This window comes from Echiichthys vipera, assembly GCF_963691815.1.
Source record: "Echiichthys vipera genome assembly, chromosome: 11".
In the NCBI taxonomy this organism is placed as follows: domain Eukaryota; kingdom Metazoa; phylum Chordata; class Actinopteri; order Perciformes; family Trachinidae; genus Echiichthys; species Echiichthys vipera.
Window position 1 is genome coordinate 15,690,817 of NC_139836.1, and position 16,798 is coordinate 15,707,614.

Genomic DNA, 16,798 nt, shown 5'->3' on the forward strand with positions numbered 1-16,798 from the left:
AATAATAAAATAAACAGAAGTTAATGCAGATGGTCTTTAATGAGTCGGTCTGCTCAAGTAGTTTATGTCACTTTATTGATTTTGCCTTAAGATGAATAATGAGAAAATGTGCTTTTTGTTTCTGGTGACTTTTATTATTATTATTATTATTATTATTATTATTATTATTATTATTATTATTTGCTTAGATTAGCAATCTCTGCCTGCTCTCAAATACTGATATAAAGTTTTTGTTTCAAAAAGTTCTCTACTGTATTCTGTTTTGTATGTTTGAGTGAATTGGTACATTTCTCCCTAAAACTGTAGAATTGCTCTGCTGTGTTAGTTTAAATCCAAGTTCTGTACAGCTAATTTACATTGTGCAATGTAGGACTTCTGACCACAGAAATCAATGTCTCATCAGAACTATACAGTAAACAATGCTTACAGTAGCCTAGATTCCGATCAAGGATTTTCTCTGTGGTATGCATTATAAGCCTTCCTCTGTGCAGAGAATCTTTAAAAATGTTGTAAATAGTACTGAACGAGCTCATGATGCTACACTGTCTTTTGACTGTTTGCTCTGCGTGTAGCCGTACAGATTCAATATTCCTGTTTGAGTTCCAGCACAAGGAGTGCTTTTTTTTGGGCTGCACCTCGGGTCTCAAAGTGAATTGCTGATGCATGTGCAGAGAATCCCTGTACTGATATCTTCTTCCCTTTTGTTTTTTTAGGGCGATGGGTTGTCTCTAAGCAGGGGGTCTCGTGGGCCCAAGGTAGGAAACACAAACTATCCATACAGCTTACTAAGTTAACTTCTGCAGATAGATTAATTGTATGTATAGCAACTGTATGTTTCCCGTTAATGTCAATTATTTTTTTGTGATCAATTTTGAGAAAGAAAGAAAACACAAATCCATCTATAGAGTACAATCACCCACACTAACTTTTAAAGCTTTCCTGCTCCAGGTCTGATATGACTTGGCGTGGAGGAGTTGGGGGAAAGCCCTCCTTTAACAGTGTTCCCTAATGGACACAGCAATGCTTGGGCAGCTGCAGGCCATGCCCTGTTCAGTCATGCTGTTGTGCACTCAAAGGATGCAATACACTGATGGCAAACCATCCTTTTAAGTGTATTGCTTCCCAGTTAGCAGACGGGCGGTTGGCTCTGCTAGTTAGCCTGGCATGCTTTCATGCTACACTGGTTACAGAAAAATGGACAAAGTTGTCACTCATCCACTGATAGGAATGGGCTTTCTTACGCCGTGACAAAAGTCTGTGGATGAAGCATTAAGTTGTTTAATTTTGCTCATTGAGCGGCTGGCTAGTTAGCTAGTGGATAAAAATGGATGGCGGTTGCCTGTGCTGCATTGGCTCATGTGGTTTGAAAGAAATAAGACGTAAAAAAAGTCCCTTTAAAACAGAATTCTAAGAACTGCAGAAGCTCTTGCTAGCACACACAATGAGAAGGTTTTTTTTAGAGCTATGAAAAAGTTCTTCCGTTCCAAAAACGCCTCATGTATCCCTTACTTGTAGCATTTATTCTAGCTGTTTATCTCCATGACTTTCAGCTTACTGTTTCCACATCTCTGCTTTCTCGCAAACAAGTTTTCACAAAACCAAAATATGCTCAAATACTGTATGTACTTTATTTCAAACCGTTGTAGAGATTCCAAGGTTTTCTGACTGCGGCATGCTGAGTTTGTTAGCAGGTTTGGAAAAGAGGGTGTTGTCGAGAAAAAAAATTGAACATGCTCTGTAACCCAGCACATGCATTAGTTCAAATGAAACACATAATGAACATGTGCATGCCATTGGCCTTGAGCGTAATTGTGTCTCTTATCCTTGAAGCTACTAAAGGGAAAACATAAAGGGAAAATGAGTGTTGGCAGAGTTTGAATAGTTAATGATCATGCAGTGCAGCAGCTATTCATCTGGATTCACTATTGCTGAAACCCCACTGACTGCTCCCCTGTATTTTTGTCAGGGTGAGAGAGGTGTCCCAGGTTTGCCAGGAGATCATGGTGAAAAAGGTGAACCCGGAGAGAGTATCATAGGCTCGCCTGTGAGTATGATGTTGTATTTATTGGTTTTTGTGTCCCACATTCATTATTTAGTTCAAACTATTGATACCTTCAAATGCCTTGAAAGCTATCCTCTTTGAATAGCAAGATCAGTAGTCTATTCATTAAATACACTCAGATGAAAACGCTGGTCATTACTGTAAGGTGTGTCATGTTGCACTCTGCCTTCATCTTACTGTATATGCTCTGCACTGCTAGTTTGAACCTCACACAGGTTGGATTTTGAGTCTGCTTTCATTTTCAAAATATAGGACTGTTGCAGACAGCGAATCAATAGAGAAAAAGGTGTCTAACACAATGTCTTTATTGGATTCTGGGTGCTAGAGGGCAGATAGTGTTAACAAGATCTGTGATGTGTTCTTAGGGCCGCATGGGACCACCAGGAAAGCCAGGAATCGTGGTATGTTGAAAATTCTCTGAATCCACAACACAAAAACAAACCATGTTCAAGTTTATTTTTATAGGTTTTCAGCTCAGTGATGCCGTGGCTAGTGGTCTTCCAATTATTTAACGATAGAAATATTATTCTGCAGTGTTTTTTTGATTATATGAAGCAGGACTGTATCTGGGTGTTTTTCAGGGCCCTCGTGGTCCTCCAGGTTTATCTGGCCCTCCTGGAACTCCAGGAAGAGAGGTGAGTGAGATCAGTCTGCCCTTCTACTCTTATTCTCTCCCTCACACATCTGCAGATAAAAGACAACTGAAAGCATAAAAAAAATGTCAGCTACCGCTGTGAATGAGCAAGTACCATGTATCACGGCTCCTGGACACAAATCCCCACCAACTCAGATGGGTGTGAAAGCAGAGTTATAGCCTTGCATATTTGCTTGATATCATAGCCAGGATCATTGTTACCTCTGTTCTTTGTTTCAATTAAAGGGCTTCCCCGGTAAGCCAGGCCCCCCAGGGCCTGCTGGACCGCCAGGTGAACCAGTAAGTGAGAAATTCTTTTTTGCTTTCTGCAGTCCAGCATCACTGATCTGCGGTGAGAACTAATGAGCTACAGTAACTTTACAGGCAAAGACACTATTCAAGGTGCAGCTCCTGCTTTGGGATAATTAGCAGCTGTTTACTAACCAACATCCCTTTCGGGAAAATGTTGCAGTTTACAACAAATTGACAGCACCCTGTCGCTAGCACATGTTTAAATCTCTTTCTTGTCTTTTCATGTGTTTTCAAGTAAGCAGCATTCACTATAGTTCTGACAGCTGTAGTGTGAGTACAATAGGAGTGCTGTGGCTGCATCAAAGCCTTGTAAATTTAGCATTTTAACCTTTCATGTGTTGTAAATACCCATGAAGCACATCTATTGTCCTTTTTCTCCTTTTAAATGATACATGGGCTGCCATTCAAAATGTGTTCCTCAGCTCCAGTATTATGTTTTGAAGATGTGAGGACTCTCTTCCAGCAACAAAGTTATTACACTTTTTCCTCAAGCATTGCAGATGAATGCTGAAAATGAAACAATGGGCCAGATATTTGTTCAAAAAGCTGTTTGGGGGTAAAATCACATATAAGACGTTTTTATGAATTGATGTTTTGAGCAGTTTTGCCGAGGCACCAAACAAAGAACCGCCAAATATTTTCAAATCATGAAAGATTTGATAGCTTTGAAATTATGACTGTGGCAATGTTTCTTGAATTTTCTTTTTCCTTCTTTGCCAGACTGCCCTGCCAATTGTTGGAGACATGGGTGCATTGCTCAAGGTATTTTATCTTCATAGTGTATGATAATTACAGCTTTTCACAGCTTTCTTCAAACAATAACATCCAAGGGGTGCCTGGGTAAGTAGTTAAAAAGTTATCAATATTTGTTCATTTAAAAGGGTACTGCTTTACTAATCTATGGATGCCATCAGTTTAGAGAGCGAGTGAAAGCCCTCGAGTGCCTCCATCAGGATGAGTGGGAGAAGTATGTGTAGAAAACACATTTAAATTATCTCACAAGAAATCTAGGCTTACTCATTTACCAAAGGTGCACAGTCAAGCCATACTATAATAAAGCCTGTCATGTGAAACATACATACAGCAATCATAGTGTAAAAAAGACTTTATAGTGTTGATTGTGGAAAAGTAGAAACTTCTGTCAATTACAGTAGTTTCTCTTTGCTTGAGCATACGGTAGTCTTGTCACATAAACCTACATGCATAATTTAGGGGAAAACTACATCAATTTTTCCTAATGGGGCAGCAATAACCAAGTGTCAGATTTGTAAAATGTGGTTTTATCATCTTTTGTTTGTCATATTATAAGTAAACTACAATATTTTAATATCTGATATAAAGATATAACATTAACAGTGCAGATAGAAGATAAAAATACTAAATCCATGGCCATACCTCAGCATCTGTTTATCATTAAATTAAAAATGTATTGTTTTTTATGATGGCATGTGGAAATCACCTAGATATAGAGGGCATAACAAATGCGAAAAAATATGTAATGTGCATATAGATCTGGCATCAAGACATGGCCTCTTATGTATTGGTTTATAGTGAGTGAGTTTGATCAACCATAATGAAGCCTGGTTTGCGCCACTGTTTCAAACGTACTACTATATACATCCCCCCAAAAATGACCCCATAGGTTGTTTGTACAAGCAGCTTATTACAACCCATATTTACCTTTACAGTGGCAGCAACCTCTATTGGCCAAAGTAATTATGACAAGAGCAAAGGAGGAAGTTAGGTAGAAGTCCACGTAGAAAGAAGGAACAAACACAGGACTTTCACCCAGGAGACTGCTATTTGGTTCATGTGAATCAGCTTTATTTTAACCCAAATCATCTTTTCCTAAACCTAGCCAAGTCAATTTTTTTCCCTAAACCTAACCAAACTGGGATGGTTCCGCATTAACTATGTGTTTAAAACTCTAACCGTCATGTTAAGGAACGATAACATATTGATCTGCTGCCACTGGTGGAGGCGCTAATTTAGGAAACGTTCCTGTGGGTCGAGTTAGAGGGTAGGAACTGAACCACCTCCGTGGTCATATGGGTTGAGGGATTTGTTGTCCACATCCCGAGCAAAATCCAAATAAGCCATTGAGAATAGCTTTCACTTCTCTTACCTTTAAAATGCATGAATTTAATATCCTCGGGTAGATTTCCCTTGTCACTTAAACCTTCACATCCAATGAGCCAACGGTAAAGCATTGGAATGCTAAAACACTCTTTCCAAAGACTCGAAAGCCTTGTCTCTAATTTTTATATCAATCTCTGACCAAATCCAGAATATGCAGTGGGACTCCGAGACCATGCGTAATGTGAAACACTTTTCAGCCTTCAGTTTTTATTACCTGCAGATTTTTTTTGTGGCAGCCACCTTTCATAATGGTCAATTCCATCAAAGTTGATGCAAATTAGTTATTTTTTCTTTTGATTGAAGCAGGTGAGTCACCTTACTTAATGATGCTAACTGCAGGACAGCTCTTAGCTAAATAGCACTCTTTAATTTATAATATGTAATTCATGTCAACTTTAACAATAAATATAATGCCAGCATATGACAAATCATTGATAGATTAAAACCAAATGTCAGTATGCAGTCTTAAAGTTTTCTGTCATCCCCCAGTGTCAGTGTTAACCTTTTTATCCATTATGTGCTCTGTTAGATTCAAATACTGTTTGCTGCCTTCATCACAGTTGCATAGTAGCACTTTAAGTGCTTTTGTATCACTAATTCAGTTTGTGTATATATATATATATATATATATATATATATTTATATACTCAATAATGACATGCTGTCCCTATTAAATGTTATTGTCAACATTTCCTAGTAATCTTGGGGGCTGAGCTGAACTATTACCAGGTTGTCAAATACCACCGTTTTGTCACTGCCCACGCGACAGGCTTTCAACTGTTAACTTGTTTGCGGCGATATTAGACACTCACAGCGAGTCAAACAAATGCCCTGATTTCAGCGAGGAGACTGTAGTTTTTGTCCCGTTCGTGTCCGTGTGTCCCATGCGTAACTGTAGTTACGTTATGAACGCACCTTTAATCCCACCCACAACTTTTACTGACCCTAATCAAGTGGTTTTATCTCCTAAATCTAACCACATAGTTTTGTTTGAATTCACAACATTGAAAAGTAAAAGTGTCATGCAATTGATGCTCGGGGCTACCAAGTGCATTGACGAGTGATTCCAAATGTTTCTGACAAAACAGCAATATTTGACGAGTTGGGATAAGGACGGGCCCCTACATCTAGACTGGACCCTATAGAATATTTCCAATTTGTATTTCAGAATCAGCTTCATTTTTATTTTTGCACTGTACCTGTTTCTACTCCTCCCCTCCCACTTTGAGCTCAAAGCTATTTCTTGGAAGGTGCAGCCCCTACATCTGGACTGGATCAGAGACAATGATATTTAAGATTCTCAACCTAAATGTCACAGTCAATGAGTTTGCCAAAGTTCACCACTCAAGTAGATGAGAGACACTCTTGGTGGGTTCACATTATTCTGCTCTGCAGACATTTAGAGAATGCTTTGTGTCAGTTGGGGTCTTGTCTCCCACCCAGGGGATGTGACATAATAAAGGGTGATAATGCAATGCTCCAGCTCAACTTGATGAAATCTTATCAGTGCAACCACTTTTACTTCCTGCTTTGCCTGCGTTGGCAGAATGCCTGCAGTTTGTGCCAGACGAGAGTCCCAGGGCTTCCTGGGCAGAAGGGAGAGACGGGGTCCCTTGGAGCGCAAGGACGAGAAGGGATGGTGGGAGAAAAGGTACAAGTAACTCAGCATGCCAGGCAATTAGGAACAGATGCTGTAAACATGTTAACCTGACCGTGATACTTTGCATCACATGGCACTTAAGTTTACTCTATTTGGGTTGTTTATTAAATACTTTGAGAGTGCTTACACCCATTTTCATTGTGTACATCTATCCTAAAAAGGGGGATCCAGGTGTAAGAGGTCCCATGGGTAACCCTGGAAAAGAAGGCCCAAAGGTAGGCATGGAAATATACTAAGTAGACAATAAAACACGTTTTAATGTAATTGTTTGTATGGATCTAAATAAATGATTCAGCTTCTCAGCATGGCAGCATAATCTGACACACTAACAGCCTCATTCTGTGATATATTTTATTGAAATGTGTTAATCTAATATACTTACACTGACATTTGAATATATTTTTTTTCGTAAATTGTCTTTTGGATTATCTCTGGAAGCTTAACCAGCTGTTCTTCAACTCATATTATTCTGTACACTCATGCTCGCTGCAGAAGTTGTTGCTATGGATACAGTGTTTCCTCCAAGTCCTGTGCTGTGCTGAAGAGACATTTTGGAGTATACAGCCATGAGCTTGTAGTTTTTGGCATTTTTCATGTTTGGTGAAAAACACTTTTTTTCACCATCCCTCATTGCTTCTGCCTCCCCTGCAGGGAGTAAAAGGAGAGAGAGGTTTCCCAGGCCCCATAGGAGATAAAGGTGATGAGGTGAGTGAAAAAAGTTTACACTTATCAAATTAGTCCGGTAGTTATCAAACCACCTGGAAGTCACTGTGACATTGGGAAGTAGGTTTTTCAAAAGAATTTAAATATATTGTAATGTCTGCCTCATCTTAAAGCCTGTCTACTCTGAAAGTCTGCTTTCAAAAGAGGCTATCAAAAGCTATCCACAGTGCTGTGTGTGCTCTCTGCCCCGTCTTATACTTTATAAAGAACGTGACCTGCCCAGCATGTGAATGCGTGCTAATTAAAAAACAAGACACTCTTTTGAGGAGACGAGAAGCATTACATAGGTCATCTTTCAGCATTGAACTGCAATGGCAGGGGATTTTCACTAATACGCAGACTTGTTACTAGATTTTATAGGCTCAATAAAAACATGTTTTATAGGCTTGTTGTTGTTTTTTCTTTTCAATGGTAAAAGAAATCATTGAGAGAAACACATACAATGCATCTATAAAAGACAGCAAAGAGTCCAGAAATGCCTTATCTAAACGAATAAATAAAGATGCTGCATGTTGATATTGGGATTTTTCACAGCTTCTGCATATTCAAAGGTGCTATAAAGATCAGAAAATGTGAACAAGATGCCATTAGTCATTGTGGTGAATAGAAAAGTTTTCTCATTCACCCTTTACAGTATAATCGCAAGCTCTATGTGCTGTATTATTTTACCTGTGATTGTTGTCGCTAATGGATCCTAGAAGGCTGTTCCAGGCATCAAGAGATTGGAGGGTTGGACAACTAAATTACACTTTAGGTTAAGATTATCATTGTGTCGTGAACAACCAGTAATACAGCAGTACTTCACCTATTTCGACATATTTCGAAGTATTACAAATATCTGACTTTTACTTTGCACACATGAGAGCATGTCTGTAAAATTATTAGCTGCTTGGTGTTCCTGATGAATTAGACCCGTAGATATATATGTGTGTCCTTACCTTTCAAATACAAGTCAACGTCCCGCACAGGTGTGATGCACAAACAGAGCTCTTGATTGAGTTCTAGTTAACAATTTGCAAATTGGAATCCTCCTACAGCTGCATTCCTCCTTAATGTTTCTGAATGAGTCAAGGAGGTATATTGTATGTCCATTGTTGTTGTAAAATATGAATTTAAATGTTCAGTTTCAATACTGAGACATTTTTTTTTTTTATTATGAATCCACTTTGTCTCCTCCAGGGGACCCCAGGAGTACCAGGGCTCCCTGGTGTGACTGGTCGTACAGGGGCCCCGGTAAGAAGCGTGCCATTCATTTGGTCTGATATTATACAGAATCTCTTTCATTGTTTCATAATACAACGTTTTTATGGATACTTTATTGCAGCATGTGTGAGGCTTTTTTCTCTGAGGTTGATGCTTAAGACAGGATGCTGTTTTGTTTGCAGGGGCTTATGGGTAGACCCGGGCCAATGAGCCAACCAGGAGGAAAAGGAGAAAAGGTAAGGTGTTACCATTTTAACATTTATGTATATAACATACAGTAGGTATGTCTGTGTATGTCTTCCTGTGCTGTATACACAGTGGGTGAAAGGGTGCACTGTACACTTGCTTGTCTATGTTTGCTAATTTGCATACAACATATTGAGATACAGTATGATTAGTAGAACACCATGGCTCAAAGCCTGTAATAAATATTTTCCCCCCATAGAAAGTAAGTAGTAAATGTAGTTTTTTTTCATACACTTGAAGATATATTAGTTAAATTAAAAAACAATAACACTATAATAAAGACAATGAAGATTTTATATTCTTCTTTATTTTAAGCTTGCTATATGCATCAAAGTGTAGGAAACCAGATATCTTAAAGGAAGCGTAGATTTATTTCCCTCAGGGTTGGCAAATGAGGTTTCGTATCATTGGATTACATTAGCATGGGCGTTGTGCTTGATAAACGCACATTTACAATTCCTCTGGTTTGTTGTTGGCAGGGAAATGAGGGACCCCCGGGCAGAACAGGGCTTCCAGGGCCTCCGGTAAGTTCCTCCTGGCTCAAAAGGAGCCAGATGGTGATAATACATCTACTGTTAAAACCTCTGTCCAAATTTTCTTTGTTGCCCTGCATAATATATTTTATTGTTATATTATTTAAACTAACCTTCTTCATTTTTAAGGTTACACATGTATAGCCATCTATTCACAGTTGACAGCTTGAAAACAGCTAATCAGCTTGCTTTCCGTGATCAAGTAAAGTTTGGGCAAAAAAAACGCCTTGTCTTGGCAACACTTCTTACAGAAATGACCATTGGTGCACTTACATTTGGCTTAGTCTAACAGTATTTAGTGTAACAAGAAAACGTAACTGACAAGCACAAATCAGATGAAACTGTGGCGACCCACTCAAATGCATTGGAATCATACTTGTACCCTTTAAAAGGCCGGTGAGTAAGCACTTCCAAAGGCAAATCTATAATTCATCAGCCTTCCCCTTGAACCTGCCGTGCCCCCCCCCCCCCCACCCCCCCCCCCACCCCCCAACACACACACACACCATGGTCTCATAAACTGCAGTCTAGGAGGACAGGGGATGGCTCAGTGGCCTGAAAAGGGCACAGGCATCCACTTGCTTCTAAATGAGAACCCTGAGTCCTTCTACATTTACTGTACAATAGCTTCCCTCTACCAATCTATCATGGGAAAAACATTTTTTTCTATGTTCTGATACTACCCAAGAAGACCAGATTACCTAGTTCTCATAACGGAATCTCTTTTAATCACTGTGCTCTTTTGTATTTCTGAAATACTCTAATTTTCTGAATTTCCACTGGCTCAAGGATTATTAAGTCCACTGTTCTCTGTTTTTCCTCTCCTTTTCACAGCTCACTCTCTCGCACACTCTTTCCCTCTCTTTGTGTAATCGCCAAATGAGCTATTGATCTCTCTCATGTAGCTTTTAAGTGCTTAACAGTGTATAACTGCTCCAGACCTACTGTAGAGATTTCTGTAAAGACTCTTGGTGCCTAAAACTCATGGAACAGTGAGGAGAGTCTCTCAGAAAAGATTTACTGTTGATTGTGTTTCAGGGTGTACCCTATGTGGAGGGCAATGGGATGAGCAGTCTGTACAAGCTGCAGGTAAAGACGTTTCAAATGACTTCAACTCAGCGATAATGTCATTTTGATCCATTGCATGCACGTCATAGTTCCTTCAATCATGACGGTAGAAAAGAATACGTGCTCGTGGTTAAAATGCTTTTGACCCACATTGTAAAATATACAGTAATAACATTTTTTTTTAAATCTTTTCAGAGTGGTGGAGCTATTTTAGGACCCCCTGGAGCTCCTGGTGCTCCGGTAAGCATAATCATTGTTATGCCTGAAGCAAAATCTTTACTGTGCTAATACTAGAACACAGGCACGTTGATACTGTATGAGCCGCAGAGCCTGGGAGAGCTGAATAACAAATAACCTGACCAGCCCTCCAGTGTTATCTCGGCTACTGAGGCCCTGTCACAGTCAATCATGTTCATTGAGAGCTGGTGGTTGTGAAGGCCAAGAGGCTTTCTGACTCTCAAACAGGTGTATCTGACCCGCCCCGGGACACACAACATCATTGATATACAAAAATGGACTTAGAAGTTCAGTTGCTCTGCGCTGTGCCAAGCTGAAAGTGACCCAATTTGCTTATCAGCTCCCCCTGCTCCTCCTTATCAGACAGTTTGTAATCTTGTCCAGTCTCCTAGGAGACATTCATTCACAGGCCCTGCAGGGATCCATCTACCACAACAAACACTAAAGGTGGTGACAAAAAATAGAAACTCCAATATCCCCTGGGCACAGAGCACACAAGCCTCAGCTCAATCTTGAGGATGCTTCTCCCTGTACTGCATCCATCACAGCCCAACAGCTCTTCTGCGGCAACAAATAAGAGTTTCGTCATCAGTGACACATTCTCACCAACTAGAAATATTTTGTTTGGTTAAGGCGAGGGGTCGCGCCTGGATAGCGTGCAGGAGACAGGACAGGATGCACATTACTGATTACACCGCAGTCGCATAGTGTTCGTAATTTGGTCCTAAACAACCGAGTGTCTTGCCATTCATTGAATTTGTCAGACAATGTTGGCGTTGTCACTTTCCGACAAAAATTCCCTCTCCAGATAAACATTTTGGTTACCATCTGTGCGTAAAATCACCCTTCTGCTTCACCCTCGGTTGATAGTTTTCTCCCGGTTTTGCACGCGCCACATGATAGAAACTTCATCCACACGCCCACTCGCCCACTGTGAATTCTTCACACATTGGCTCTATCAGACATTACACAGACTGTGTATTAGGGGGTGGCAGGGTAAAGTCCATATGACGTCTGATCCCCCTGACTGGAACATTTGCGTTCTCACATACAGCTCTAAATCATATCTGATTTGCAGTGCATATGTGAAAGGGGCTAATGTTTTTGTTTTGTTTTTTAATGTGGAAAAATGCTGAAATGATTTACTAAAATTGTAAACCTGCATTACCAGTGTTTGTAAAGCAAGTGTGATAGCCAGACTGGATTATATGACCCTGATCATTTTAAATCTTGCTTGAGAAAGACCACAGTCGCAGCAGTCTCATATAACACAATGTGAGCATGATTTACAGACAGACAATGCGAGACAAGAGCAGCAATGATGAATGCTATAAATTTTAATGGCACTAACATACAGTAGCCACATGTCATTTCAGACTCTATTTATGATTTGTACGTTAGCCGTTGTCACATTCATGGGAGTAATCTGTCCTTTTTCTCTCTCTCTCTCTCTGTCTCTCTCTTTCTCTCTCGTAAGGGTCCCAAAGGAGATGAAGGACTTGTAGTGAGTTGAAGCTTTTCATTCTGGAATATAGTTTTTATGAAATGTTTTCTGCTTCCCAAAAAATAGAGAAGTCAGAGTTTCCGGTTGGTTTCTATCAATGTCTCTGTGGTTCTCTATAACGCAAGTCAATACACCCTCAAGCCTGAGCACTTAACTCTCAGTAGAACACAACACACTGCGAAAAAAAATGATCATGTCTCCTGCAAATATGAAACGGTTTTACCATAGTGCCCTGCTGGTGGGAACCCATGAACTCTCTCTGCACTTCAAATAGTGATGGCTGAAAACAGTTCACACAGAATTCTTTATTCTCACAGGGCCAATTGCATTTTTTTATTGTTTTGTTGCACAGTGATTTTTCACCAAGATGTTAATTTGACATTTTAATAAATTGTGTGAGTGGCTCCAGTGCTGTGGTGGAATTGCCCCAATCCGTCTCACAGCTGATCCTCTTGCTGGCCCTCTCTCGCCTCAGTCGCACTCGCTTATTCATGACAATCTACATGTGTGACAATTACCTGCACAATCCGTCTATGTCAGCACAGGTTGCCCCTCTATTCTGTGTAATGGCATTTCTGCATGGCAGCTTGAGCAAAATGAGGTAGATAGAGGCCATCACTTGCTTGAACACTGGGAATGGGTCTCTATTTTTAGTACAGGAAGAAGGTCTGATTGTGATTGTGAAATGGGGCTCTTTTTCTATCCCATCTATAGCGTACAAGGTGTGACAGCATGTGTCATAGATCATAATACAATACACTCAGGTTGAAGTATTGTCCTCTCGGGATTTTCTTCATATTGACACATGAAGGGTTGTATTAATACATCGCCGAGAATTTCAAGAGGAGAGATGGAAATGTGCGAAAATCTTTGCTCCTGCAAAATTTCATTTACATGCCTTTGTGTACCTTTGATCTATATTTTCTTGTTTATGCGTAATGTTTACTGACAGCCTTATAATGATGAAATTTACCATCCAGTAGCTCATCACCAAACTCATTCTCCTATTGATGACTGTGAGACAGAAATAGCATCATAGTTGGTTGCAAAAGTATTGCCTTTAGTGTTTTGACACACTGGGTGGTGTTTTTTTCTCTCCTAGGGGGAACCAGGAGCAATGGGATTGCCGGGGCTTGAAGGGATACCTGGTGCAAAGGTACGCAACGATATCAGCCCAGAGAAGCGTCTTGTGCGCCATGACCTAACCTAATGACAAAGTTAGGGAAAGTGCTTCCTCTGTACTTCATTCTCATTATAAAACGTTTAAAGAGTTTATTTCTCCAAAGAGATATCCAGCTACAAAACTATATATAAAAAACACTTCCAGTGTGAAGGTCATGGGTTCTTGTTGAAGTTTTGAGTCATAAAGATTTTGTTTTGAATTCAGTCAAGGTGAGTTTTGAAATATTGACTGAAGGAATTTCAGGTTTAGTTCTCGGAAGTGGCTATCAGAGTAATTATGGAACCAAAGCAGCCACGTAATAATAAGCTTAGTTAGATAACACTGGCACATTTTCAATAATGTTGATGTGTACCATCCCTGATTAACAAATGAATAAATAAATGAAAAAAAATTGGTGGAAATGGAAATTGGATTCCTTTTCCTTCATGGAACGAAACTACCCCTGCATGCAACTTCCTTCATCTAAATCTGTATTGAAAGGTTGCCCGGTGTACCATGTTTGTCGGGGGTCGGCGTGTTTTTAGTGTTGGCAACATTCAGAGTAATTTATCCTTTAGGGGAACACTGTCGAATGTGTGGCATATACAAAGTGTTTGGTGTTGAAATATGAAGATGACTTACGTTCCTAAGGAAGATGTTTATCATAACTCCATATTTGTTATTTTTTTGAGGAGAGATTTGTGTTTTTAAATGTTTAAGCCCATTTGCATTGCATTTGTTCAAACAGTGAGACGCCCAGGAGCATCCGTTATCCTCGGATTTAGGCAGCTTCTGATATCAGTATCTACGTGTCTGCTTGACAGTGATTTATGTGTATTTTTTATGTTATGTTTATGTCTTCTGTCTGCTACGTCTGCAATGTTTCCTTCAGGGTGATATTGGTTTGCCTGGTCCGTCTGGGATACAAGGTCCTCAAGTAAGTATTTTTTTCTTTTAAGATTAATTTATGGTGACTCCTCCTTGATGAATCCTCTGTGTTGTTTAAGTCTGCTGCTGGCAACAAGTCCATGTCGTTTCATTAAGCACACAGAATTGCTGCCATCAGAACAGAACATATACATTAGTTTGATTGAAAATATATTATAAAGGGGAGACTCCAGACGTGCTGCAGATATGATGCCATTGAGGACCTGTCAAACACAGCCTGTTCTCTTCTTACATTGTGATTGACAGGGGAAGCCCGGTACGCGTGGAGAGCCAGGGATCCCAGGAGAGCCGGTGAGCCTCAGCCTCTAACTCTCTTTGAGCTGTCAATCCACGTGTCATTCCTTTGTCACTGCCGACTGACACATAGGCTGTCTCTGTTCTCCGACAGGGTGAGAGGGGGCCGCTTGGAGAGACAGGATTCCCAGGGCCTGAGGGACCCCAAGGTGTTGCTGTAAGGATGCTACGTGAATGCATAAATTTTATTTTTATTTTTTTTTCACTACTAGCTGTTGTCAACTTCGAGCAATGTCTAGGCTGGTAATAGGGTTTTGAATAATACACTGCTGCTTTACACCAGCAGGTTGTTCAACCACTACATGAGAGAAAAAAGAACCCGATGCAAGGACAATATGGATAAATATGTATGTTAGCGCTCACTTGTCCTGCAGATGATTACAATCCTCTATGTAATTACCATCAGAGACGGATTCTGTAATTTTCCCTGTAAGCGCACAATGGAACACTGTTCGCACAGCAATCAGGATCATTATCCCTTGGTTTAGATATCTCATTAACTGTGGAGATTACTAGGAGTGCAACAGTGCTGATCCAATCGAAGGTGGGACCTGATACAAAATGTCTTTATTTGTGTTTCACTCCATGAACAGGGGAGACCTGGAAAAGATGGAATTCCTGGATACAAGGTGAGCTGTGCAAATACGTCGCAAATCCCCTTATAGAAAGTGCTTTACATCAGCCTAGCTGCAGAAAGATGGCACAGCACATTTTTATCCTCCACCCAACCCCTAGCTACAGCACCCTGAGTGCATTAAAACTATTTGCATATTTGAGATTTTAACGATAGAAACTAAATGAAATCCTGCAGATTTAAGGCTTTGTTGACTTATACCCTAATTATACACTTAACGCTTTCAGGCAATGATAAAATGTTCATAATAGAGGGCAGTAGACACTAAGATTAAATATGCATTTTTCTTGCCAGATGAACCTGGCAAAAATTGAACCAAATACTGCAGCAAAGTCTGCTTTAAGGTGGCTGATCAATTACATTATACAGTATTTAGTTCATAATCACACCGAATAGGCTCACAGCATGCAGAACAGATATGTTATGAATAGCCATTACTAACACAGTATGCAGTCTAACACCAAACTGGGTTGACTATGAGTGCTACTTTGTTTTGCTGACTGGTTTACATTGTCTTTTTCACCTTAATGACAACTCAAAGAGTTTTTTTTCTTCTTCTCAATATTATTATTATGAGTTAATACTCTTCCACAAAAATCGCAGCATTGCCTGAAGCCCCCAGTTTTAGACATTATGTCCTGCAATAGTGCGTGACTTTATGGTGGGGCAACAGTGCCATCTAGCAGGTGGCTTTGCTCCTCTACTCAGATTCCTTGCACACTGCTTTGAGGTTTAATGTAATGCTCAGGGAAGCACATTTCAGTGGGCAAGATGATAGATTTAAGCCTCCCATCAGGCATTGGGGAATACAGAGTACTGCAGATTAAAGCAGGCAGGGGAGAACAGCATCACAAAGAGAGGCCCGTTTTAAAACCACTTCATGCCAGATTGTCTTTTGCATGGCTCCTGTAATCCAGCAGGAAATTGATACAAAGATGTTCCCGGGGGAATTGCTTGCGAGCATGGTAAAGGGGAGCAATGAGGAGTGACAGGGAGAGATTGGAAGACACAAGATGTTTTGACATGAAGCCAGAGACAGGTATTTTCTCTCCCAGCTCCTCCATACAGTAAAGACAGCTGGTGGGAAAAAGCAGGTCTTTTTCTCAAACGAAACAGGAATGATGCAGAGAATCTGTGACATTGCAGAAGGTGAAACGCTGTACGGGGGGATTTTATACAAGCAATGCACCTGAGCTGAGTAAGAAGCGATCAATGCACAGTCATCTGAAAAGTGTACATTTCTCAATGTCAGGTAATTCAGGAAAAGCTTGCTCACAGTTCTCATTTTCTTCAGGAAACGGAACATAAACTTCTCCAAATATTAGAGTAGATATGAGTAATGTGGTGGGTTTAAGATTAATATAGATACTCAATAATGAGTATTATTATTATTACTACTTAACATCAATATTTGATGTGTGGAGGGTGAAAAAGTTAAT

The 16,798-nt window shown here is 40.1% G+C and overlaps 1 protein-coding gene across 3 annotated transcripts in view; it reads left to right on the forward strand.

The window, feature by feature from the left end:
• The window catches only part of LOC310953738 (uncharacterized protein), a 110,083-nt gene that overhangs the window by 76,690 nt on the left and 16,595 nt on the right, over positions 1 to 16,798 (forward strand). For all 3 annotated transcript variants that reach the window (XM_083922876.1, XM_083922877.1, XM_083922878.1), the window contains 20 exons: positions 714 to 755; positions 1,967 to 2,044; positions 2,428 to 2,463; positions 2,644 to 2,697; positions 2,943 to 2,996; positions 3,729 to 3,770; positions 6,694 to 6,798; positions 6,969 to 7,022; positions 7,459 to 7,512; positions 8,710 to 8,763; positions 8,916 to 8,969; positions 9,459 to 9,503; positions 10,551 to 10,601; positions 10,776 to 10,820; positions 12,295 to 12,321; positions 13,424 to 13,477; positions 14,376 to 14,420; positions 14,678 to 14,722; positions 14,820 to 14,882; positions 15,319 to 15,354. In XM_083922876.1, coding sequence (XP_083779002.1) covers positions 714 to 755; positions 1,967 to 2,044; positions 2,428 to 2,463; positions 2,644 to 2,697; positions 2,943 to 2,996; positions 3,729 to 3,770; positions 6,694 to 6,798; positions 6,969 to 7,022; positions 7,459 to 7,512; positions 8,710 to 8,763; positions 8,916 to 8,969; positions 9,459 to 9,503; positions 10,551 to 10,601; positions 10,776 to 10,820; positions 12,295 to 12,321; positions 13,424 to 13,477; positions 14,376 to 14,420; positions 14,678 to 14,722; positions 14,820 to 14,882; positions 15,319 to 15,354 — 1,038 coding nt within the window. The remainder of the gene's footprint in view (positions 1 to 713; positions 756 to 1,966; positions 2,045 to 2,427; positions 2,464 to 2,643; positions 2,698 to 2,942; positions 2,997 to 3,728; positions 3,771 to 6,693; positions 6,799 to 6,968; positions 7,023 to 7,458; positions 7,513 to 8,709; positions 8,764 to 8,915; positions 8,970 to 9,458; positions 9,504 to 10,550; positions 10,602 to 10,775; positions 10,821 to 12,294; positions 12,322 to 13,423; positions 13,478 to 14,375; positions 14,421 to 14,677; positions 14,723 to 14,819; positions 14,883 to 15,318; positions 15,355 to 16,798) is intronic.